The sequence below is a fragment of the Epinephelus moara genome, chromosome 12 (genome assembly GCF_006386435.1).
Source record: "Epinephelus moara isolate mb chromosome 12, YSFRI_EMoa_1.0, whole genome shotgun sequence".
Classification (NCBI taxonomy): Eukaryota; Metazoa; Chordata; class Actinopteri; order Perciformes; family Serranidae; genus Epinephelus; species Epinephelus moara.
Window position 1 is genome coordinate 19,770,286 of NC_065517.1, and position 27,653 is coordinate 19,797,938.

Here is a 27,653-nt window from a genome sequence, read left to right on the forward strand (position 1 = left end):
GAAAAGAAAACACCAATGATAGATTAAATAAAAAGCTGTGTGTTAGTCTTACAGATGATCCCAGCTGGTCCACACACATGCCTGTCCATGCACTGGTCACACGACCTCCCCGATGCCCCGACCCTGCAACGGCATTGGCCCGTGACAGGGTCACATGGTCCGGGCAGCGCCCCCCACAAGGAACACTTACACTCCTCGCAGCGGCCGCCCGGCATCCGCGGGTTACCATGGTAACCAGTAGAACACCTGGATGGGGGGATCATGGAAAGAAGGAAAGAATCAGCTACTGTTTTTGTTTGTAGTTAGAAGTTTCCGTGACTAGATATTATATACACCGGATATTACCTCGGCCCCATCACCAATTTTTTTTTCTAGGATGGCAAAGGCATGACCCACCCTACTCTCCTTCTGATTGGCTAGAACTCATTGCCGTTGTTGGTTGGACTGGTTGGGTTTAGGTATAAGGAATGAGATAAGTTAGGGTAAGAATATCAGGAAAAGCCAATAAAAGGCAGAGTAGGGAAGAGGTCATGCCTGTGCCATGCTTGGAAAAAAAAACCTTGTGTCCCCACCAGATGTACTGTCCCAATGTCCTGGGTACTTGATTCATTCCATGTCCCATATTAAAATCTCATGACCCCTAAGCTAATCTTGTTTTCAATAATTATAGGAAGATTATGATTTTCTGTGTGTGTGTGTGTGTGTGTGTGTGTGTGTGTGTGTGTGTGTGGCTCACCTCTCACAGTATTTGCCCTCATATCCCTCAGGACAGGCGGTACATCGGTAGTCATCGTATCCCTCTGTTACACAGGTAGGACTGAAACTGACACCAAAAAAAGACTTTTCACTTTTCAGTGAATATATAATACTTATTTTGATATGTTTACAGTCTGATGATGAGAAATAACACATATACATAATCATTAGGCTTGGGCTATATCACAGTATCACAGTATACCAGGGTATTTAGAAATCATAACAGTATGATTTTTTTGTACTGTTGAAAATACAGACGTTCCTCTTCATATTAAACTCATTTGGAGAGGCTGTATTAAGGATGTAATGTATGTAGTTCACATTACGCGACACCAGAGGTCAGTCTGGTGGAACAGGCAGCTGAGCTGACAGATATGGGGACTGGGAGTGTTGGGGATAACCTTACAGGACTTTAAACAACTGGCTAGAGACAACAGCAGAGAGAGACTGCAAGGGAAACAAAGCATATTTTCACATCTAACTGTGAATTAAGGGCTTGTTTTGAACAAACAACAGTTGGTCATTGTTGGAAAATTGGACTAACTAACTAAACAAGACTAAACAAGATGGTTTGGTGAATTTTATTTTGTTTCTGTCATGTTTGAATAAACTGTGTTTAACGACTTAGGGCAATTAAGATAGTCTTAGAATTTTAAATTCAGAAGGTGTATGGTTGTGTTTCTCTTCTCTCTAAAACAGGTAACAGTATTACATTTCTTGACATTTTGTGAGATTGTATTGTTTATTTATTAGAAAGAAAAAGCTCAGAGAACACCAGAAGCACCGTCCACCAATACCCTCATATACCATACAACCCCATGAAATTTCCAGAACGTATGTTTCAGAAAATCAAGCAAATGGACTTGTGGTTGAAATGTAGCAGCAATACAGCTGTCAACATAGAAAAGAGGGAAAAAAGCAAAAATACTTGTGTTTTAATGGGATTTACCATTTACCATTTTATTGTACCTTTGTGTATCTTTCTAAAATGTTTTGTACTGGTCAAGGGGTACTTGGCTGAAAAATATTTCAAGGGTATATAATTGAAAAATGTTTGGGAACCACTGTTACAGAGAATGACAGACAAACACAGAAAGTTTACTTGTTCTCTGGGTTACTGAGCGGACAGGCGCAGGGTTTGCAGTCGTCATGGAAACCACGGACCACACCGTAGAATCCCGGAGCGCAGCGCTCACACCGATCACCCTCTGTGTTGTCTTGACAGTTCTACACACACAAACACACACACACACAGAGGCATGAAATTAATGTTATATATGTGGAGACGCCGCATCGACTTGTTTTCATTCTGTAACCCAACCCGACTCTCGCCCTGGTGTGTAGGTGGTACATTTCCCATCATCCTCCAGCCAGCGTGAGTTCTCGGTGTGTGTGGTTAGTTTTAAAAGCAGAATTTGAGCGTGTGAGCAAAGACAGCTGTAACACAATTACAGAGAAAAAGAACCCAACTCTTTCTGCTTATCCAGAAAGCTTTCATCTTTTAAAAAAAAGCACACTAATTTTCAAATTAAATTAACAGCAGTTAAGCTACACTTTTATCTGTGTGTTGTATTTGAATATCGCCACTGGCGCAGTGAAAATGAGACGCCAGATTTGTTTGAGTGAAAGAAAAAAAAAGAGAGGTTGGAGGAAATTAGTATCACTCTTAAGCTGTGTACAATCCCTTGTATGTGTCTACTCGTCTCAAGTCGACAATGAGTAATTGAAAAGACGACAGACGGGGTCACCCATCATCCCCTCCTTGATTACTGACAAAGTGGCATTGGGGAGGCTTGTTTTTTGGCAAGTGAGATAATTATCCTGGCACCAGTGGTTGATTTATACCGAGACTAGATGACGAGTATGAAAATGAGAAATAATGGCGTACTGATATTATTACCCGCTGTCAGCTCACTTCACAATTTTGGATAATAGTAGCACTTTTGATAACTGGTGTGCTTTGCTGTAAGGTGGTAAACTCCAAATGTTTGACAACACGTTGACAGAAAGGTCATTTCAGTTTAAATCTCTTCTAAATCAGGAGCTGCCTGTCCTCTTAGATTTGTTTTTCTACCGAGACAAAGACATGAAAACAAACATCAGATGACTTTTATTTTCCAGGGAAAAAAGTTGATTGAGCAGTCGCCGCCGTCTTTACATGCATACAGATTCACATCCGGACTGTCACTGGGAAGTACCCAGTGTGATCGCAGCTGCTTCTGCGGTGCTGAGCATCTCTACCGGAGCAGCGGGGAAGTCATTACTCATTTCTTTTCACCACCCACAGTTTCTGAGCCATTCTCGGGGCCTTCGCACACACACATGCGTGCGCACACACACACATAAAAATACCTAGCATGGACAATTTCTGATAGGAAATGTAGCCGTCCACACACAGTAATAAATGGTTTTTGAGCCCAGTCCCACTCCTGCATGATGAGGTGCTGTGAGACCGTGCACAGCAGCGGCTGGCTAGCTGTTAGCTGACAGGTGCGATCTCACACGTCAAAGAGTTTAATAAGCTTCCTTCCTCAAGAGCGGGCCATCTGAAATACTCATTTACTTGTGTACTACTCACTCACCTGTTGTTATGAGGGGAGCCATGAGGGTACAATGACACGCACAACCATAAATATATCCAAAATATTTTCATATCCAGAGTTGTTTGTGTTTATTTTCAGCTCTTTACTTATTATACGGACTAACACACACACACATACACACACAACACAATACCTATTCATATTTGTATTCTGACAGATACTATGCCAAAAAACAGTGTTTATATAAATATGCAGTGCATTTCCACAATGTACACGCTCCATACACAAAAACACACACCCACAGATGCAACACACACGCCCACACACACTCTGTGCACTCAATCATACAAACACACCCAATGTAAACGCACACAAATTCATTACATACTGTACACAAACACGCGGCCCCCTCCCCTTCATCTCCCCAGGGTTCGGTCTTATGTGTTTCGCCTTGTTTGTTGAAAACGCGAACTTCAATCAGTGCAACAGGAAGTTGCCTTCTAACGAGGCAAGTCATTTCCATTAACTTCCTGTGTTCCTCGTTACCACTAATTACCACAGAAACAAACTCGTTTAGCATTTTCAATTTAGCCCGCTCGGTTAGAAAAATGCTAATGACGCCGTTATGGAGAGCAAGATGGAAACGGGCGAGGGAAAAATGTCTGGGAGGCAGAGAGAGACAGAAATCAAACAGAGGAGAAGACGGAGGGGAGAGGTAGAGAAAAAAGGAAGAGAAACAAATTGGCAAAACTAGAGAAATTAAGGAGAGGTGGGAAAGAAAGAGGGAGGTGTAGGGGAAAATTGGGGCAAAGAAAAATGAGAGAACAGACAGAGGACAAAGAGAATGGCGGGGTGATGAAAGGAGAAAAAGGATGAGTAAATACATAATTGAGGATGAGAGGGGAAAGAATTTAGAAGATGAGAAGGGGCAGATTAAAAGAAACAAGAAAATTAGAATGAGAAACAATAGAAAGAAGGAGAGCTGATAAAACAGAGGAGGAAACAAAAGGAACAAAACAATAAAAATAATGAGAAAGCAGAGAACGTTAGAGAGGAAACATATTGGAGCACAACTCTTCTGGTGTGCGGCGACATACTGGGTGACTTTAAATCCTATTACAGCCAACATTTGTCTGTCACAACTGTGTTGGTGCCAAATTAGGTCTATCATACAGTCGATCTCATGGAACATGAAAGGACTTGCGGTTTATATACATACCTTCAAACATATTCCTTTAAAAGGTACAGTGTTTAGAATTAAGGGGAATATATTAGCAGAAATGGTATATAATATTTATATGTATATTTTTTAGCTGCTAAAGAAATTTTAGTTTGGCTAAAGTACAGCTTATAATCACCTAAAAATAAGAACCACTGTGTTTTAGTTACCTTAGACTGAGCCGTTTATATCTACATACGGAGCAGGACTCCTTCACAGACTCCATCATGTTGTTCAACAGTAGCCCAGAATGGACAATCCAAACGCTGGAGAAGTTTCAGATCTGCAAACTCTCTGCCAGATGCCACCAAATCCTAAACACTAGACCTTTAACCCTTTGAAACCTGGAGAGACATCACTTTTCTTGTGCTGCTTTCAGACACCTTTCACAAGTATTTAAACCTTTAAACCCTGAGCAAATTGGTGCAATTTCTATCAAAAACAAGGGAAAAAAGACAATGAGCAACTTGGTAAGATATGTCCCACAAATTGCAAAAAATTTAGATTAATGGATTTAGAAATCCATTAAAAAAAAAACAACAAGAAAAAAAGCTAGGGATAATTATATGTAAAATTATGGTACGGAATTATTAGCACTTTTTCCAGGTAATTTCATTCTGTGTTTGTTTTTAACTTTCTTCTTTTTTCTGACTTATGTTTTTGAAATCATGTTTTTAATCAAGCCAATTTGCTCAGGTTCCAAAGGATTAAGAATAAGATTTAATTCAAGGTGTTTCCATCATGCTACACATAGTGCTTCACAATACGAGCAAAACAGCAACAGCCTGGCCAGTCACATCATTGCCGACTCACCACTGAAGTGCTGCTCAAGCTTTTGTTGACGTAGTTATGTTGTTATGGGTGTGTGTGTGTCTGCTACTTGCAACAAAGCACACTGATTGAACATTATCTGAAGTTTGAATATGGTCAAAATATATCTATACTTTATATCAATGTCTGTGCCCCATTAAATATCACATTTTGCCGCCTCATTGCATCCCTGTGTGTCCCGCAGTAAACGAAAAGCTAGCATTCCGTCAGCTACCTAAGCTAACTAACAGTACCACAGATATTAACAAAATCCCATGGTTAGTTGTGGTCCCTTCCCTGCGTCACTGACTGGACTGCTGAAAAAAGATGGAGGCCAGCTCAACTTTGATTTTTCACGCCTGTCACGCAGTACAAGTGTAACGCATCAGTTTGGAGCTATAAGCCATCGGCTTCCACTGAAAATGACTTGTAGCCAGGCCATCAGAAGTGGGCTGGATTTTGAAGCCAATTTCACACGGCCATTGTCGAAGAGGCGTCTGTAAATCAGTGGATACGTGTTTTGAGTGTCACAACCCCCACAAAATGACTTGTTTCACTATCAGGACAGGATCCATTCTGTCCAATAACATTTGGAAAGTCTAAACGAGCCACATGATTAAATAATTTTATCCCCCATTCATGTTAGCGGATGGCTGAATCGGAAGGTAGCTAGCTCAGCCTGGAAAAGTTAGCCACTGGTCTGGTGAAGTCTCTAGCGCGCTTGCTCATATATGGGCCCAATGATGCATAACATCGGGGAAATTTTACACCCTGGAATTCGAAATGTTTTGGCCTCATGCGCCACCAACACTGTATCCAGTTCGCTTTTTACCACAATGCTTGTAGCCTGTTGGTGAAGGTTCTCAGTCATCCAGGTCATGGTAATCTTAAGTGCTATATCGTAGGCAACTGGACTTGTTCGAGTTTCTTGAAGACGTTTCACCTCCCGTTCAAGAGGCTTCTTCAGTTCTTATGAACTGGTGTGGAGTCACAGGCTTTAAACTCTGTGTGGGTATGGATGCTTACAAAGTCATTGTGGTCACCTGTGAGTCGTTGACCCACCTGGCCATCATGTGTGTTGTTAGGGTTAGATGGGTCCAGGTGTGAATAGATGTCAAGTCCTCTGCGGAGGGATGATAGGCGGGTGATAAGGGTGATAAGTGGTGTCGTAGGCCACCTGTTGTAGCAGGTTGCTGTGTGGCTCGTCCTGTGAACGCAGCATTAGATTAAATATTTTATGACTGAACTACTTTTTGGATATCAAAGGAATAAAATCTTCCATTAAGCTGGGGACGGTAACATGATGGTTACATTCCAAATTAAATTAATCAGAGTGAAAATGACGGAAAACCATTTTACATAATTGCTTTTAGCTGTCCTGTTTATGTGCTCTTCAGTCAGTAATCAGAGAGTCACACTCTGTCACGACCAAACACCATCCAGCACTTCACCTCGAGGAAGCCTCTCACTAAAAACTGAGCTCCACTGGACGCTTGGTGGTATTATGGCTTGACAGCTCAGCTTTCCAAAAAGAAGAGTAGTAATAGTGCTGCAATTATTTAATGAAAGAATGCGAGCCACCTGCACTACCTGCCATGTTTCATGTCTTCCAGAAAAATACTGAACATTACGTGCAAAAAAAAGTGTCTATTTTCTGAAAAGGCTCCGTGAGAACGCAGCTGCCAGCATCTTTCACAGTTTGTTTACTAGCTTGTTTACTACTAGTGTTTACACCTATTTATATCTTACTGGTTATTCAGTGCAGCAGTGCTCTGGTCACACCAAGACACATAATTAAATCAGCTGTCCAAAATGAGTCTCAGCTGATGGATTTTTCTAACAGTATGAACAGATTTCACTGTGGTCATACAATCATGGCTAAAACAGTGACAGTCTGCCAGGGTTTTACAGACTAAATCTGACGATGACATGTTCACAGCATGTGACCAACTGCTCCCTGAAACCAAAGTTCTCAGATGGGGACTTGTGAAATGTAGACAGCAGACAAATCGGATTTGTTACTCAAATCAGATCTATGAGACTGACTGTCCAGATTTATGTGTCCAGACATCTCCAACCTATCTGCATTGGTTGCTGTGGTAACAACATAGGCATTAGTAACTAGGTAGCTATAATGGTGACACAGCCTACTCAAGTGGAAGCATGACAAATGGACTTTCTAGTCTTTCCTGTATTGAAGCCTCCCCACTAAGTGCAGCCAGATAATTTATTTTAGCGTCTGTCTACGCATTGTTGCTCTCCATACTGTCCTCCATAGTGCTCTGCTTGTGGCAGCATGACTTTTATTCAGCATTTCCATCACTCTGGATTTGATATCGTCTTTGTCGTGTCGCGAGTGAAGCAAAAGATAAAAAGACACTTGAAATCCAATTTGAGCAGCCAGAGCAGCCGGACTAAGACAATCTGGATGGGCCAAATACAGATTTGGGATGGAAGTCTGATCAAGGCCTAACAGCTAACCACTGGATGGTGCATATTACTAGTTGGATTTACGAAAGACATGTAGGCAGAGTATCTTGCAAACACACACTATCAAAATGAACCCGAAAGAGGAGCATACCAAGGTTTTGGTATTTTGCTTCCTTGCACTAAATCTTAGTTTCTCAAAGTGCAGCCCATGAGCCTAGAGCGACCGTCAGAAACATTTTTTGTGGTTGCTGAACATGACATGAATTATATCTGGATCATCTGTGGTCCCTTCAATACTTTCCCTTCCAATAGCTCACGTTTAATACACTACTTAGCTACTGTACCCCCCTAACAAACATCCATCAGGTTAGGTATTAGGGGTGGGTGATATGGTCCTAAAATAGTATTACAATATCTCAGGGTATTTTACGATAACAATATTCTTGACATATGACAGATTAGTGAAATTTTTTCTTTATCAATTTAAGAACATAGAATTGCCACAAAATAAGTGATATAGTTTTACAGTATGCCTTCAAATATTTAGTAAAAACTAAAATGATCTCTCATTTCTTTAGTTTGTGAACAACAACAGTAACTCAGAGTGAGATTCAGATTCTGTATACAATATTAATAGTTCAACAAAATAAAATCTATCACAAATTACACATTTAAACAGCTCCCAAATACAAAACATGTCCCCTGGGATCTATATATATATAAATCAACAGGTGATTTCCTTATTTTAGTTAAATCCTAAATGATTGAGTTACCAAAGTTTTATGACCAAATCACTTGACGACACTGACTCCTGTGTGAACACAGCATAGAGGAGAGGGAGCGACGCTGTGCTGCTGCCAGAGGAGCTGCTGAATGAGTTCCCTCTGAGCGGTAACTTGCTAAAAGAGTCTGAGAAGTCCGGGGCTGTTCATAAAACATTCAGCACGCCACAGTTTATTCCACACTACTGAAGCTGCTCCTCTTTCTGGAACCACTAGGGAGTCACTAGTAATTTAGCTTTTGTTGTTGACATCAATTTGTCAACAAGCCAAAATATCCCAAGTATCATGATATGAAGTTTTCATATGATGTTAAAAAATATACCAGTATTATCGTGAACATGGTGATATGGCACACCCCCTATTAGGTATGACAACTCGTACAATGCCACTTGGCAACAGTGGCACCCTGTGAGTGTCATGGGAATTGCATTCTGACATCAATGCTAGGCTGCTAGCTAAAATAAGCAATTTCTGTGGGCAACTCTGGAAGTGAGCTGTTTTATTTGTCCACTTCCCCTCTGCAGCCCTCAGCCATACACTGGCTCCCTCAGTTAGAACTCAGTCATCGAAACTTTGACAACTAAATAAAAAAAATGAAGACCTCACACTGAAAACTGCAGGAGCTTATTTCTGAACAGTTAGAAAATCAACAGTTTCATGTGGTCGCAGCTGGAATGTGCTGCTCAGTAATGGTGCTCACCTGAAACTAACTGCTGAATACATTTAGTGTTAAACTGTTCGGGTCAGACTTCTTTGCCTTAATGTGTTGTAATTGTATAAGCTTGTGATGAGATCATCTTCTCCCCTCACTGGAAAAGTAAGGATGTAGCTTTGGGTCAGATCCAGAGGAGAGGAAATTACACAAAATATGAATGAGCCCGGGGTCGTTAATTATTGCAGGGCTAATTACAGTACCTGACATTCCCCCCCAACACACACTTCATTCACTCTCTCACCTCGCTCTCTTCTCCAGGAGCTACTTGGCATATGGCTGTAAGACGGTCTCCAGTGGCGGAACACACACACACACACACACACACTTACCTGGCATATGGATGTCTCAGGGTCACAGGTGGAAGAGTGCCCACTGCACTGGCATTGAACACAGCTGCCCATGCCGACAGCGGTGGGCACTCTGGACGCTGGAGCAGATGCCTGGGAACCGGCGCGAAGACGGTAGAAGCCTGCAGCACACTCCTGCACAGAGAGACAGACAGACAGGCAGACAAACAGACAAACAGACAGGTAGACAGAGACAGAAAGATAATGAGAGTACTGATTTATTTATTTTTATTTCATTTTTTGAAAGCTGAAACACAGAAATACAAGACCCAATTTTGATCGTATGTGTTCCCACAGTAATCACACACCATGCCTGATATTTACACACACACACACACACACACACACACACACACACACACACACACACTAGACAACTATACACATGGACCCATATAATTATCCCTAATTGTTATTTCTCAAGGCAACTGTTGACCACTCTCTCTTTCACACACATACACACAATTAAGAGTTACTCCCTTCAGTAACTTTTGATCGCACACATGCACACACCCACTCAGCGCAGCACACACACACACACACACGCAGACATGCAAGGTACCTCTCTCTCCCTCTCTCTCTCCTGTTCAGTAATAATTAATGGAGTCCATTTAAAGAGCCATCTGTTCCCTCTGCTAGCACTAAACGCCCGTTTAAAAATACTTTATTAACAACAACGGCAGCTACAAATAGAATGGCCATCTGTCAGCCAAGACCTCTACGACCTGAACATTTCAAGTTTAGCTACCGCTTGCTATTTGGCTTCCATTTGGCAGTTTTTCAACAGTATCTGTAGCTTCTAAATTATGTACACGGCTAAATTTTTTTCCCCGGCAATATACATGTCTGCTCCTCTGCACTCCAAGTAGCAAACGCCAAAGTGAAACAGAGGTTGAAAAATATAGTTAAAAGTTTGCTGGCAACTCATGTGTTCCTTTGAGATTAACACAATAATACCTAAATGACTCTCAGGCGCCGCCATCCAGCGGAATTGCCCAGAACTGTTGCCTCTGTGTATCATAAGCCGCCTCTCCAAAATCCTCATTAAAGTAAAGATTGAGTCACTGCTATATGCTTTCTGTGGCTTAAGAGAAGGAGCTGGACGCAGCTGAAAGTCAATTGCTTTGACAAAATCACAACTGAGTGGAGGAGACGCTCAGTGAAGCTTAATCCTAGCTAAGCAAAGCAAAAAAATAAAAAAATGTAAAAAAAAAAAAACACGAGAGTCTGAAAGGCGTCGCAGAGGCTTAAAACTCTGAACTAAATGTAAATTGGAAACTTGTGAGATACTATTGAGAGCCGAGTGTGACCTCCATGTTTACACTGTGAAGGGAGCAGACAAAAAGCATTCATTCCTCCGAGTGCTGAGAGAGAGAGAGAAAGAGGGGGCTCTGTAATTAATGTTTGTAGTGTTAGATAGTTTTGAACTTGTGTCAATATGAACCCTTTTTCTTTTTGTCTTCTGCAATATTCTCACTACTCAGTTCCTCTGTATTTTCTTATTGTAATGTTTGATATATTATATGTTCCACCCTTTATGTATTGTGCTTTTTGCTGCAACACTTTAATCACATATATTTATTACAAATAATGTAGGTGAGTTACAGAAACATCCCAGATCCATTTTCACATTGATACTTACTTTGCATGTCTCCAAGGTGGTGGGACAAAAGGGCTCAGATGAAAAACATTCAATAAAATATTCAAGTCTAGGCAATAGAATGGCGATATGGGTGTGAGGTCAGAGTAGATAATTACAGTGAGTCAGGAAAAGTGTTTCATCAAAACAGCATTGTCCAAACATTGCTGGGGAGGGGGGTCGGGGCAGTCTGCCAGAACATTTTTGAGCATCACACACTTTTTTGTCCCGCATACTAGTGAATTTTTATACACCAATTTATGATAGAAATGTCTTGCTGTAAAGAAAAACACAAAACTCAGGTGGCAGGTGGCAATTTAAGATATAAGAACGTAATGTAATGTAATGGAGTAAAGGTCTCAGGCAGTCGGTTTTGCTTTCAAATATTTATTCTCCTCCAGCACATGTGAGGCATAATATGCTCTACAGTCCTTTTTTGTTTGGGGATGTAACCTCTTTAAAGATGCAATTGCAAACACAACAGTCAGCATCAACCAGAGCTGAGAAGTCTTTAACGCAGCTGTCAATCATGTCAACTGCTCCACAAACTGCAGTCAAACTGTCAAACAAGGCGGCGTTGATCCAATATGAATCAAGATTCTGTTATTACATTGCCTGTTTTGCACCTCAAATGTTTTCAGAAACGTATTTTAGTGTACTGTTTAGCTGTAAAATGAGACAGTTGGACCAGCTGGTGGGTGGTGCTTGGCACTACTGTTTAACTGTATCCAACATGGTGGCCAGATCAAAAACCTTCTCATTTTACAGCTAAACAGTACACTAAATTATGTTTCTGAAAACATTTAAGGGGAAAAAAAGGCAATGCATTCACGGAATTGTGCGTTAGAGACTCTTCGGCTGCAGTAATGCCATTAGAAATGCTACAAGGCAATAGAGTAGGTGCAGGAGTATATTTTTTTTCACAGATTATCTGTCTCATTTAGTGCTGTGTGAATAAAGTGACAGTTTCAGCAAATATGAAAAAAGTAACTTTGTTGTAAAGTTACCAACGGTAGCTTTCACTATCTGCATGTGGGACTTATTCACATCAATGAAACATGAATTAATTTTAATTAATTTTTCAACCCCTGGACTTTGATAGCTCGTAAGTGTTTTCATGTTCACAGAGAGAAAGACAATGAAAATCGTGGACAAAAAGAAACTGTATGAACTGTGTCCTGCAGGATTTACAGTTGTTTTAGAATATTGTGCACATAAACCTCTCTCAAAGTGTTTTTATTTGTGAGTTAACGTTTCTTGGTGGATGCTATTTTTCAGAACATTTTTCAACAAATTATGCTTTAAAAAAGTGATGGGGACAAAACTGGCCATTTCAAAAAGTCATGGGGACATGTCCCCAGTGCCCCTAGTGTAAATGACACCAATGTATGACTCCCAGTTTTTACTACTACACTAAATGATGATTTTATCATAGGGAAACTTTTAGCTTATCAAAGATTTTGTTTTTGGTGTGTATGTTGCAATCAGAAATTGCAGTGCAGAAAAGCTATGGATTGGGTTTTGTTTTTTCAGAGACAGTGTTTTCATTACATTGTTTATCCACTAGAGAGCACTGATAGGTTATTTTCGCAATTTTAAAATATTTGGCTCAGTACTACCTACTGTATATTTGTTTCAGTTCTCCTTTTTAGCAACATTTGCACTCGTACAGCACTGACAGTTCTTCAAAAGGAAATAATTGAGGGAAATTTAAAGCACAGTTACTTGAAAATGCTATGGAACCACATTAAAGTATGCTGACTACTACAACTTATTCTGTGTCAGAATTCTTACAGGAAGACCTTTTAGAAAAGTGGACATATTGTAGTTAAAATCTCTTCACGTATGTGCAGTCATGCGTGTGTGCATGCATATGTTAAATTGAGCACCTACCTCACAGGAAAGTCCAGAGTATCCGATTGGACAATCACACTTTTCTATCTGATGTGCTTTCTCACTCTCTCTGGTTGGTCTGCCTTCCTCGGCCACTGTTAGACTGATTTCCGAAATACTGGGAGAGAGAAAAGTCAATCAATTAAATGCATTAATATAACACAGTCATACGATTGCAAAGGTTTTCTTTTATGTTTGTAATAGCACTGGTTTATTTGGCTTTCATCAGGTCAAAGGGGACATACTCATGTGTCTGGATACATCATATATCCATACAACAACAAATTCATTACGCCCTGAGATACAAATACAAAGAGAGGTTTTCCCCACAGGTTATCCTTTAATCAGTGGTCCAATTTCCTGTTTAATAGTGGACCATACTGTGTGGAGGTGCATGCCACTGTGTGTGTGTGTGTGTGTGTGTGTGTGTGTTTTACCGGCTGTGTCTCATCAAGTTGCCGTGTGATGCCTTAATTAGGATGTAGTCCACATAGAACAAAATATCCATGAAGTCCTCTCGAGTCATGGACCTGCCATCTGCGTACTTCCACTCATGCTGTGTACACACACACACACACACACACACACATTAAACACATTGACAAATCAATTTTACCACTGTCGTCTATTACCAGTGTAACAGACCCTGTTTGTATTGATCCAAAGAGCTCGCCAAAAATAAGTGCAATCAATATTCTGCTTAGGTCTATTATTTTTGTAGTTGGTGTTTAATAGAACACGTTCTCTCTGAAACTCATAACTCAAATATTACTTCTATTATTTTTCCAATATTTCACTTTCATCCACAGCCTCACTCCACCTCTGTCATGTCGATCTCATGGCGGGTGAGCTGACCAATCTGGAGTCCAGGTATGTGGCGTGTCATCACAATGTTGCGGTTTGGACCACCCTTAATGATGACCTGAGGCTCGTAGGAGGAAGGACCAGTTTCATCTCTGGCCTCATAGTACACAGCGTACTTCAACTGCCCACCATATGCTGTGATCTGAGGAAAGATGAGAGCTGATTGAAGACATTACTGAGACTGTGATGATTTTATAGTTTTCCCCGTTCCGACAAAGCCTTTATCTGCCGATACCAATGACGTGCCAACATTAGTGTACATCTCTATGATTGTCAGAGAACTAACTTTCTGTAGAAAACAACTGAACACTGTATTTTCTTGTTTTCTAAAAGTGAAGTGGCACAGTACAAAATCATATATGTTACAATATAACAAACAAAGAAAGTAAAATAAAAATGAACCCAATGAGTTTTCCTACCATAGAGCCTCTGAACTGCTCCGGCAGTCTCCAGTAGTAGGGTTCAGAGAGAGTTGAGGTGACCAGCTCTGTGTGAGCGAGGATCTCAGGGTGCTGGAAGCTCACTCCTCTCCTCGTCTCCATAGTGTTGGATTTATCCACCAGGGGGAGCACCGTCTGCTCAGGCTTCAGCGTTAACTAAGGCACACAATGATGATGAGAATATTAATGCGATGCTAAGTTGATCTTTGTTGAACTGAATACTTCTTGTTGAAGAGAATATCTTGATTACCTGGAACGTGTTCATACTGTGTATCATGCTGGGCCTACATACTGTATATACTATTATCAGCAGAGACTTTGCCTCTGCCTGTATTTTCTTATTTTCTTTTAATTTTGTGTACCCAGAACATTCCTAGGTACAGTGTGCAGGTGAGGTCGGGACTTTACAAAAATGTGGCGCCCAGTTGCCACACCATAAACACCACATAACCAAGAGGAAGCTATGAAAATACTGACCCAGTGCCAAAAAAGAGCAAATACAGCGAGGTGAAATGCAAATCTGGGGTTCACTTTCACTTTCACTTTTACTTACAATACTGTTTACCAACAGTAACCAATTATCGTGCATGATATACCTTCAAATGGCAACTAATGTTCCGTCCTTAGTGAAAGAAAATGTAAACAAGATCTTGTTAAATTAGCATTGCAGGGTTTGGTATTTCGTAATTAACTCAGATATTGTAAATTTCGGTGTGGTATGCTCTTTAAGAAACAGTCTTCTCTCATTATGTAGTATATGACACAAACTGAGCCAGTTACAGCAACTGCATATGCACTCACTGGCCACTTTATTAGGTACACCTGTTCAACTGCTCATTAACGCAAATAGCTAATCAGCAAATCCCATGCCAGCAATTCAATTCATTTATGCATGTAGACATGGTCAAGACGACCTGCTGAAGTTCAAACTGAGCATCAGAATGGGGAATAAAGGTGATGTAAGTGATTTTGAACGTGGCATGGTTGTTGGTGCCAGACAAGTTGGTCTGAGTATCTCTAGGGTTTACAGAGGATGGTCCGAAAAAGAGCAAATATCCAGTGAGCAGCAGTTCTCTGGGTGAAAATGCCTTGTTGATGCCAGAGGTCAGAGGAGAATGGCCAGACTGGTTCAAGATGATGGAAAGGCAACAGTAACTCAAATAACCACTCGTTACAACCAAAGTCTGCAGAAGACCATCTCTGAACCAACAACACTTGGAACCTTGAAGCAGATGGGCTACAGCAGCAGAAGACCACACCAGGTGCCACTCCTGTCAGCTAACAACAGGAAACTGAGGCTACAGTTCACACAGGCTCACCAAAACTGGACAATAGAAGATTGGAAAAACGTTGCCTGGTCTGATGAGTCTGGATTTCTGCTGCCACATTCAGATGGTAGGGTCAGAATTTGGTGTAAACAACATGAAAGCATGGATCCATCCTGCCTTGTATCAACGGTTCAGGCTGCTGGTGGTGGTGTAATGGTGTGGGGGATATTTTCTTGGCACACTTTGGGCCCCTTAGTACCAACTGAGCATGGTTTAAACACCACAGCCTACCTGAGTATTGTTGCTGACCGTGTCCATCCCTTTATGACCACAGTGTACCCATCTTCTGATGGCTACTTCCAGCAGGATAACGCACCATGTCACAAAGCTCAAATCATCTCAAACTGGTTTCTTGAACATGGCAATGAGTTCAATGTACTCCAATGGCCTCCACAGTCACCAGATCTTAATCCTATAGAGCACCTTTGGGATGTGGTGGAACGGGAGATTCACATCATGGATGTGCAGCTGACAAATCTACAGCAACTGTGTGATGCTATCATGTCAATATGGACCAAAATCCCTGAGGAATGTTTCCAGCACCTTGTTGAATCTATGCCACAAAGAATTAAGGCAGTTCTGAAGGCGAAGGGGGTCCAACCTGGTGCAAGCAAGGTGTACCTAATAAAGTGGCCGGTGAGTGAGCAAGTGGCACAATCCTAAATAAACCCACATAAATTACATTGCATTCTAAAACAAAGACCTGTAAATCATGAGTTCAGTAGTCATGTGTGTACTTTCAGTGTCTTCCTTTTCTCTTTCAGTCGCACAATCTCCTCATTTCCTCACCTCCTAATGACGATGCCTCAAACAATGCTCCACCCTCACCATTCTTTTGGCAGACTTCGATTTCAAATGCTTTTTGTCTGAGACTCCGATCTTGTTACAGAAAATTTCAGTATCTTTGGTTTCTTTCCTTGTTTCATCTGTGGGCACAGAAGATTGTGGAACATCTTCACTAATGAGGATGGATCTATTCAGCTCTAAATTTTGGCCAAACAAAGGCAACTTCTAATGCGAACATCTGACAAGAACACGACCAGAAGCATTCTTGTCCACAAAACACTGTCAGGCGGCATGTTTTGCAATAACAAACATTCTGTGGGAACCTTCCTGTATAAGAGCCAAATGAATATGAACAGGTATGCCTATAGGAATTCTAGTGAAGTCTGCTATTTTATAGACAACGATCTTTACTCTTCAGCTGAATCTGATGGCATTTAGTAGCAATCCTGCTGCTGGAGTCACAGTACGTCTTCCGTAACAAAACACCTTCACTCCCTCGGCCTCAGTCGAGTCACACCTGAACAGTTTTGTGTGATTATGCATCTTATGTACCCCGGCAAATGTGTGACATTTGAGATATTAACGGCATGAAAAACAAAAACAGCTTTTTTTGGTATTTTGCACTGTTTTCAGTGCAGCAGAAGTGGCTCTCCTGCCATAAATGTTTTACTGATTGTCTTCTTTCAGTAAGAATAAGACCCAGTATTTTCTAATAGAGGTATTGTGAATAAGAAAATCATCAAGTCTGTAATTTTTCCTGCTGATTGTGTTGTGACTTTGCAAATAATCTTTCCATTCTGAATATAACTTGAAACTGGTGTTGTCAGTCTGTCAGTAATAACTCAAATATGACTGACATGCCAGAGAGAAAGACACAGTCTGGAGAAAATGTAGCTTTCTTTCTTTCTCATTCTCTCAGACTCCCACTTTATATGTTGATATTTCAATATTACTTGAATAATATCAGGGTTTATTATTGACTGTGGGTTGTGGTTGAGTGGACTAATTTAAAATAGATTCATCTGCTGGAGCTTGGATCTCTGCCTCTCTCTGTCGCTGTAGTCCTCCAGTGCTGACATGTTGATGCTGTGTGGGTAATATCTGACACATAATAGAAGAGTGCTCTTGGAAAGAACTATAAAGTTACTGTACTGCAGTTTGGACACGCTATCAATACTGGCTGCATTCGCACATGGGATATTGTTAATTTCTCTCTCAGTGTTACTTCAAATGAATTCAAAAAAATTAAATTGAGAGTGTGTCATCTCAAATTCAGTAGAAATACTTGGACATTAATCCAAACCAAAGGAAATTATTTAGGGAGGCAATAACTTTTCACCTTCCTGCCTGGTAAGGTCACCTAACCTGTACATCTAAGAATAAACTCTCTAGGACTGTGTAGTTGGCAGCCCACAAAAGTCCTTGACCTAACTCTTTACAGGAAGCAATTTTGCAAATCCTTGGATAGCGAAGGAATTATCCACCCTACTCTCCCTATGACTGGCTAGAACTTGTTGCCTTCAGTGGTTCCCAGCTGGTGGGTTGCGGTCTAAAAGTGGGTGGCGGGTCCATTCTGAATGGGCGGCAATTGAGTTTTAAAGTGCAGTGACTTTCCGGTACAGAGCTTTAATTTTGAAGTGCAGTTTCCTGCTGCAGAGTGAGCGATTAATGGACAGCTACTTGACAGAGACAGCAAACTAGCTTGACAACATGGTCAAACGCAAGTATGACGCTGAACATATTAAGCTTGAACTAATGACTAAGGAGAACTCTGGACCATAGGGCTGGACCAGTTGGAACCACTGGTTTAGGCAAGAGGGGTGGGATTGGTTAGGGTTAGGATAAGAATGTCAGCCAATCAGAGGCAGAGTAAAGCAGGCCATTTCTTCGCTATACTAGGATGTGAAGATTTGCTTACAGGAAGGACAAGAAAGAAAGCAAGGAATGTCATAGCAAATAGCTCCCATCCTGTTTTCATCCAGATTGAGCTCTTGAGCTCTGTGAGAAGCTACAGAGTCCCTCTGGCAATTAAAAATGTATCTAGGAAGTCCTTAATCGTAAGTGCCATCAATACTCCTACTACTTGTTTATTCAAACCAGTATGAATATTACTTGTTTTAAAAGATAATATATCAATTGTGAATCATTTGATCGAGCTCCGACAGACAGCACATCAGAGAGAGAGTGAGTTACGGCACTAAAGGATTACAGCACCAGGCACACTGACACAACACCACTTTATCCAGTTAAAACAATACTCAGAACTTGGATGTATTTTTCATGACAAACCTTTTTGATTCTTTTGATCAGTGGACCCTTACGGACTAAAGGAATATGAATAACTTACCGGATAATTGAGGAATGGACACATAAATTGAGGTCCGAAGACCTTGAATGAAAAAAAAAAAATTACCTGCTTGGCAATCAGACCAGGCCTCTAATTGAGACAGGCCTTTATTAGTCTAAATGTGTAGCTACACCAGGCTAGGGACTGGGCATTTAATTGGGACTAGGCTTTTAACTGAAGTTTTACTTTATAGTTGAGGGTTTGTACACATTTCCTAATGTGTGCACAGCATGCCATCACTAATAACAATGAATTCAGCTGATAATTGATTCCTGATCTATTTCAACTATTTACAAAATGCTTAGACAGATAATATAAAACATAGTTGGCCTCATCTCTCTCTGTTAAAGTCACGGCTTTCTGGTATTTAGGTAAGTGTCTGTTACTTAAATGTTTGTCGGACATGAGTGGCGCCTAATGGAAGGGACCAAATTGCAACTGCGTGCACATCACATGGTGGATATCTGGGGCCTGATACAAATTCAAGAGTTCATATACTTGTGTTTTAACAGTTATTGATTTTCAGGTATAAGTAGCCATTTTGCCTGCTCAGGTCTTTGTTCTTAACGTTTCCTTTATTTCCTCAGCTCAGCAGCTCTAATAATGTTGTTAGAGAGTGCTGCAATTTGTGCGGGGCAAAACCCCTCTGTTCTTTAAGAGGAGCGTCCTCTTGAAGGTATTTTCCTTTTTCTTCTCTTATCATTTCTTTCATCTTATCTCAGTTCTTTAAAGATTTTTACTTTATTTTATTAGTGCAGATCTTTGCAGCAGTATTTAACCACCAGTCGTCCAATCACACGCACAGTTCTCCCGTCAGAGATAAATATCACAAAAATGGCTGTGTGTGTGTGTGTATGGCAGGATATGTGTGTGTGTGTCTCTTCCCTTAGCTCCGTGTAATCCCCTGTAGTGTGAGTTTTTGTGTGTGTTTGTGTATGTGAAGGCATGTGTACTGTGTTTGTATAGTGTATGTGTATGGTGTCTAGATATGGTGAGAGTGTGTATGTGTGTGTGTGTCCCACTCCACTCAGTGTAATCTCACGATTCAGTGGTTCAGAGAAAATCTCCCTCTTTCCAATAAACTCTCCATTTTTTCTGTCTTTCTCTCTCCGTCCGGCTCTCTCTCCCCCTCTCTCTCTCTCTCTCTCTCTGTCAACAATAAATGAAGTGAATGTTTGTCGTTCAAATGAAGCCTCTCGCCACACTCCATCAGAAAACTCCACAGTTACCACGGAAACGGCAGTTTATCGCCGATGGCAACCGTTTCTGAGATGAAGGGCCTTTATTAAAAACAGGCTGCCACTCAACAATCGATTGCTAACTTGCCGGCTGACTGTGTGATGGTGTGTGCAACACTGGCGTACCTCTGTTTCTGACTTACAGCTGCTGTCCGTGATGCTCGTCCTCAGGTTTGTAATATAATGTAGGGAAGCAAGCCAACACTGAGCTGGGCTAGGATGGAAGATGAAGCCTAATGACGTCAACGGTAGGGGTGGGGGAAATTTCCAATTCTTAGATGCATCGCGATTCGGACGTGGACGAATCGGAATCGATTCACAAACGTCCAAATTTCGATTATTTAAATCTGTTAATTAGAGTAATACAGAAGGTTCTAAATAATGCGGAACTAAGAAGCGCGGTATGTGTCATCACCTGCCACCCTCATCGGAAAAGGTGAAGCAAATTACGAAGGTCATCACGGCATTTATTGCCAAGGATTTGCGTCCTTATTCTGTCGTGGAAAATCAGGGATTTCGAGCACTGCTGCATACACTGGAGCCCAGATACACCATCCCATCCCGACGCTATTTCACCGACACTCTACAACCAAACCAAAACAGAAGTCATGGCCTCACTGTTGAAGGCAGGTAGGAACGCAGTTACATGTGATGCGTGGACGTCTGTCGCCACTTTGTTACTCTAACTGCGCATTTTATCTTGTGATTTAAGATACCTGTTGTTACCTTTGGTTCCGTACAACGAAGTTGTAACTTTCCAGTTTGCAAGCATTTCCATTCATATGTTTAATAAAATATAATGGAAATTAATTCAACTCTTTCTTATTACAAATGCACTGTTTTTAAAAATTGCAAGTGTTGAATGCTTATTCAGTGAGACAAAAAGAAATGTGTGTTGTGAAAAAGTGCATCAATATACATAAATTAAAGATGCATCAATAATCGTTTTATAATCGAATCGTAGCCCCTGAATCATAATCGAATCGTGAGGTGCCCAAAGATTCCCACCCCTAGTCAACGGTCACCCGAATTACCCTCAAGTTTTCATATATCCAGGAGAATATCTCAATATCTACCAGATGAATTTGCCCACACTTTTGTATAGACATTTATGGTTCCCAACAATGTGGCGTTTTTACTCTAGCACCACCATGAGACTGACATTTCTAATTTTAAGTGAAATGCCTCAACAGCTATTGGATAGCTTACTGACAATTTGTACAGACATTCACGTCCACCTCCGGATAACCTGTAATAATTTTTTTGATGCCCAGAATATTTCATCTAATTGGCGGATTGATATAATTTGATAAATTAAAAGACAGGACAAATGTGCATACTGCGCTAAAATTCATCAGGATATCACAATAAAGTCTAGGTAGGCAGGAATAGGGACTGACATCTATATGCTACTAAAAAAGTTTATCTCGGGTACGTCAGTACAATGGACAAGCAAGAAAGGACGTGGACAGACACAAAAAAAGGTTTAAAGGCTGAGATCAATGCATAGTTCAATAGATGCAATAAATCAATGCATAGTGCCCCCCCCCCCCCCCCAAATGTGTAGAGGAATGTGCCTTAGATTTGTGTTTTAGATTGGCTTGTTTCAGATAAGATAGACCAATCAGGCAATGAGAGTCTTGAATATACTGAAAACGCCACTATTTAGTTGAAATTTTAATTTGCCATCAGCCGCAGTTTTACTTTGTGTTTAGTGCAAATTAGCAAATAATGAAAGTAAAAAATTAAAGCCATCAAGAGAGCAGGACCAGCAAAGCTCATCAAATGGGCTGGTGGAATGTCAACTACCAGGATTCTCCATATTCTCCTTTGAGCCTCTTTTTTTAACAAGTTGGCAAAGTGGCACCATTAAAACTATCCCCAATTATCTATTAGCAGTTCCTGTTTGCAAAGTCCCCACTGATGTAAAGACAATGAGACTTACTGAATCCTCTTTCTTCTCTTATTTCTAAGAAAATCTGTGGACTTTTATTCCCTATAGACATCTGAGACATAGTATCTTTGGAAAGTTTAAGTAACACTGAGTGACATCAATGTTTTTGCTGCCAGTGTTTGAGTCCTGTGGCATGTTCACACTGGACACAGAGGCGCTACGATATGTCAACTGTCGAGCAAGCAGTCGCCTGGCTGTTCACACCAGAAGCGTATATCTGTGCGTCAGTCAGCAAGTGATTCTGCTGTGTGTGTGTGTGTGTGTGTGTGTGTGTGTGTGTGCGTGCGTGTGTGTATCTCTCTCTCTACTTATCTTTCGCTCTCTGTTTAGACAGAGAATATGTGGAATACGTGAGCATGGAAAACATATTCCATAATTCATAAGGATCAGATCATTTATGTAATATATCCTTTATATATACGTTCATAACAGAATATCTGTGTGTTTTCTTTCCAGATTCATTCGCACCTCACAAGCTGGCAGCAGAGCTTGGCATTGCAACTCATACAGTGTGAACAGCCGAATCGGTTAACATGGCCGCCGAACATAACTGAGCAGCTCTTTATGGAAAATCAACTTGCTTCACTTCGCTCCCATGTCTTGTTTAAAACCAAAGCAAAAGCAGAAACGTGGTCTAAGTATGCAAACACAGAAGCTTCAAGCTTCACCTGAAAATCATAACAACAAAAGTGCAAGATGCGGTATGACTTTTGACCCCAGGTTGCACCATAGCATGAAACAACAAGAGACCCCTTCTGTTTGGTTTCACTTCTGCTCAGAACAACAACTGACCAGTTTGACGAAGCTCTCGCTGACAATGTCTGTATACATCTTCATTTTGTATGACACCACGACACGTCGTCACACACGTCCCGCTGTCTCGTTTCCTCTCTCTCTTCCTTCTTGTCCACAGTTTGTCCACAGACGCTGTATTTGTTTACTACTGTAGTTATGGAAACACTCTGATTAGCTGCATATCGCCAGCTTGAGGACTGATGCTTGTTACAACCACAAGAGCGTAGGAGCATGTGTAAGGTATGTTCAGCTGGTTTGGGTGTTTGTACCAGCTGGGCCAGGCATTGTAATTTGTGTTCACATACTTGCGTGTACAATGTTTTTGCCTCAAGAAAAAGTACAAAATTAACTCAAATACACCTCACGTTTCTCCCTCTGCACCTCCCCTTCTAACTCTCCCACAGCCCCCCGAGGAGGCCACTGAGAACACTACATAGAATGGTATGTAGTTATTACAATTTCCTATTTGAATCATTACACCAAATTTCTTTCCAGTGTTAAATTGTGATTATGCAAGAGACAATCTAAAACACAGCACACCTATCTCATCTCTGTAAGCATCAGCCCACCCTCTCTTTCTTGTTAATATCTGTAACCTGGCTGCAAAAAACTACCGGGCATCATTGATCTTCTACTTCTACTAATCAAGTAAAGTGGGATCTATTAACTTTAAATATTTGAGCAAGCCTCCAATTATCCATAGATAATGATTAATGAAGAACATGAAGCTTACAACACTGGCATAATGCAGAGTCAGTTGTAGGCAGCCAGCTGTCAAATGTGTTGTCTCAGCAAGGAAGCTGGCACACACAGTGTGTACGGCGAAGACAGCTTACAGGCAACTGCTGGTCAGATCCACAGATAACACATTAGAGGCGAGAGAGCTGCAGACCAGAAACTACTCTATAAACTTACTATACGCTGAATATAATCAGCAGAGTTTGGGACAAGATGGGGCAATATTTCATCCATCACTTCAGTTAATTAACACATTTAATGGAACATCTTTATTTAGGGAGTCTAAATGAAGTTTCCCCAATAGTTGTTTTGCGGCACTGACTCACTCTCAGTCCAAAGTCCCAACACAACATTTAGCTGTTGCTCTAAAATTCAAGTGCGAACTGTTTAAAATATAAATGTGGCCAAAGACTAAGGTGTTGCTTAGGCTCACTAAAAGCCAAAAACTTAAACACAGGAAAGAAATGATGTCTACTCACCCACATCCTGATGAGCCCCTGTGCCTCTGTGCAGGAGTGTGTCAGTCCGTAACAGTAACAGTTGCTGCAGCCAAGCGGGTTTCGTTCCGACAACCCAAACGTGTCTGGCTTACAACGGTCACAGTTGTGTCCTTCCACATTTGCCTTAAATAACAAACACAGGCAAACACACACAGGTGAGCAACATGTTAACATTAATTCAGTAACACATTCTGTTTCAGTGGACAGCATGAGGTGGAGAACAGAAGTCATGTGACAACACTGAAAGCAGCTAATTCCACTCAACTGATAAGTGACTCTAAAATTATTAGTAGCTTCAACATTCGGTCATGCAGACAAATTATATTCATCATTCCTCGAACGTGCACTGACTTTGGTTAAAGTGCTTTTAAAGTTTTGCACATTCATCTTGGGTGGAATACAGAGTCACCTTAAACTAGATAATTTCATATGCACAGGAGATTATAAAAACAGGATTAAGGACTATTTCACCACTGAATGCACACATCCTGGTACTGAACACTGCTGCTTCATTATTCAGTGTGATTTGGTGTTTGTTTTTAGTCTGTTGTTTGCCCTTTTATGTGAATATTTTTGTGCTTCTGTTTGGGCCAGGAGTCCTTGTAAAAGAGACTGTGAATCTCAATGGGAATATTCCTAAAAGGTTCAAATAAAGGTTAATAACTAGAATTACAGCTTTGCAGTTGTATGCCTCTGCAAACCACGCACTCAAGATTAGTGCTACCAATTCAGTATCTGACCAAATGACCTTTGACCTTTTGGATATAAAATGTTAGTGCTTCATCATTTGATCCTATTAAACATTTCAATGAAATTTGTCATAATTATTGGATGAATTCTTTACTTGAAGCCAATGTTTTGAGACATCACAGTAACCTTTGACCACCAAATTCTAATCAATTCATTCTTGAGTCCAAGTGTGAGATATCATGTTCGTAAGAATGGGACGAACTGACAACCTGAAAACAATAATGCCTCTGCCCATGGCTATCATTACTGCAGAGGCTTAAAACCCAGTTCAGAAGACGAGTTGAAACAGGCAACTACTTGTAATGCGTCATTCTGCAACATTCCAAACACCTGCCAGTTCAATCACACCAATGCAACTAGATGAGATGGTGTATCATCTCTATGCAACACCTCTCTGTACTTCTGTTCTGATTTCCAGCTTTTCAGGCTTGTTTTGTGGCTGAATATAATTTGCAGCTTCTTAAAATATGAATGAGGAGATAAGACAGCCAGTTTACATCACTGCAACTTTTCTCTGCAACATTCTCAAACATATTCATCTCATTGCGAATCTTTGGTCTGAACTGGGCTTAAAAATGAGCAATATGTAAACTAAAATTAATCTGAAAACAATATAATGCAATGACTTGGGCCAGTTATGAGAAACAAAAAGGGACTTTGGAAAGCCTCATATTTTTCTTTTTTACAAACCTTTATACAATTATTAACAACGTTAATACTTTGCTGATACAACAGGAACGCTTTCTATCCTATCAGTGAGCTCCTACAGCTGTGCTTTTTAGGATTTAATACCTTGCATCAGGACGTTTCAGCAAAGACAGAGTATGAGCCAAGTCCTCTAGCTGAAAAAGTGTCTCTCTAATAGGGCTGCAACTAACGATTATTTTAATTGTCGACTAATCTGTCGATTATTTCTTCGATTAGTCGACTAATCATTTTATCGAAAAATGTGTTAAAATGTTGAAAAATGTCGGTTTGTCTCGCCCAAACCCCAAAATTATGTCATCTAATGTCTTGTTTCTTACTCACGCCAAAGGGTTTTAGTTCACCGTCATGGGAGAGTGTGTAAAGCTGCCAATATTTGAACGTAAGAAGCTGCAGTAAGATTATTTTGGGTACTTTTATAGTAGTTTTCTATGAAAAATGACTCAAACCGATTAGTCGACTACTGAAATAGTCACCGATTTTTTTTAATAGTCGATTAGTCATCGATTAGTCGACTAATTGTTGCTGCCCTACTCTCTAACCTTTAGAAAACCATTTTAACATCATTGGGATTCTGTTTATATTATAATAATTGGTTCCTACTTGTACCATGTCACATATTTCAGCTATTAAAATACACCCATCCAATGCTACACAGAAAATGCATTTTTCCCTTGTATGCATTGGGGCAGAAAAATATCTCACTGCACTGCATTGTTTACATTTGGAGTAAATAAGGTGAGAGCTGACTGGTCTACAACGGGATTGTGGACAGGTCTGTATATTAAGCCTTCTCTCTGCTTAGAAAAGGCTCACAGTGCTGTCAACAAAACGTCATCCAATTAATGTTGAGCTCTGTCAAAAAGTCCTGCAGGTTAGTGGGGAAGGACTGAGAACAACAGAGGGATGTCGAGGTATAGTGAGGGAACCTAAAACCTCAACTTTAGTGCTCCACATTATTAGCATCTGTTACATCAGAGGGAGGTCAATATGCTTTTACTTATATGCTAATTACTCAATAATCAAAATTGTTCTATCGATCAACATTTCAATACAAGACCTAAACATTAAGGCCAGATTTTGATTGCTGGCATCTTGAATGTGGCGTCTTTTATTTCAGAGAAAGCTGATGTTACTAAAGGATATGCATCACACTCTTCCATAGACAGCAACATTAAGACAGACAGACAGACAGACAGGTAACCACCTTTACAAGTCACAGACGGGAGAAATAACTGATGAACAGAGAGACAGGTGACAGATCGAACGACTGTTTGAGTGACAGACCGTCAACCTCCTACCTGTTCTGAGTGAAGATGATACCCAGTGATCTGAAGCCTCATTACAGGCCACGAATCAGGTGTGTAAGCATGAGTGTGTGTGTGTGTGTGTGCGTGTGTGTGTGTGTGTTTGCATGCAAAATTTTGTTTTAGCATTTGTCGCTGTCTATGTGGGATAATGTGATCAGCGAGTGACAGCAGAGATGAAAAGTGTCTGCAGTCTGGGGGTGCCATGTATTCAGTAAGTGTATGTATTCATGTGTGTGTGTGTGTGTGAGGGAGAGAGCTGTGACAGAGAGGTATTGATGAGAGGCGTGTGTGTGAGATATATGATCAAGTTGTCACAGTGAGGATGAGAGGTGTGAAATATATGCTTTATATGTGTGTATATATACGTAGGTGAGTGTGTGTGTTTATGTGTGTGGGTCTATCTTTTTTTTTACTTTGCAAATTAAATAGGGATTTATAGTGTGTGTCAGTGTGTGTGTGCATCACGACTGTCACGAACAAATTAGAGGAGAGGAGGTGACATCCCATCCACACACTTTCTTATTTCATTTCATTATAGAGGGAAAAATGCACATGTATGAACGTATGCATCTGAATTTGTATCTGAATTCTCAGAGTTTTTATCCAGTTTAGTTCTTAAATCAGATAAAGTTATTATTGTAGGCGATTTTAACATTCATGTCGACGTTGATAATGACTCCCTAGCTACCGCGTTTATCTCATTATTAGACTCCATTGGCTTCAGTCAGGGTGTACATGAACCCACTCACTGTTTTAACCATACC

General features: G+C 40.6%; 1 protein-coding gene across 5 annotated transcripts in view; it reads right to left on the reverse strand.

Moving 5' to 3' along the window:
* Positions 1 to 27,653, reverse strand: part of lama2 (laminin, alpha 2) — a 322,377-nt gene that overhangs the window by 89,753 nt on the left and 204,971 nt on the right. For 3 of the 5 annotated variants that reach the window (XM_050057580.1, XM_050057578.1, XM_050057577.1), the window contains 9 exons: positions 24,104 to 24,247; positions 14,418 to 14,594; positions 13,955 to 14,140; positions 13,572 to 13,690; positions 13,135 to 13,252; positions 9,585 to 9,737; positions 1,859 to 1,983; positions 737 to 823; positions 53 to 246 (listed from right to left, as the gene is read on the reverse strand). In XM_050057580.1, coding sequence (XP_049913537.1) covers positions 53 to 246; positions 737 to 823; positions 1,859 to 1,983; positions 9,585 to 9,737; positions 13,135 to 13,252; positions 13,572 to 13,690; positions 13,955 to 14,140; positions 14,418 to 14,594; positions 24,104 to 24,247 — 1,303 coding nt within the window. The remainder of the gene's footprint in view (positions 1 to 52; positions 247 to 736; positions 824 to 1,858; positions 1,984 to 9,584; positions 9,738 to 13,134; positions 13,253 to 13,571; positions 13,691 to 13,954; positions 14,141 to 14,417; positions 14,595 to 24,103; positions 24,248 to 27,653) is intronic. The other 2 variants (XM_050057581.1, XM_050057579.1) reach the window with 1 other exon arrangement.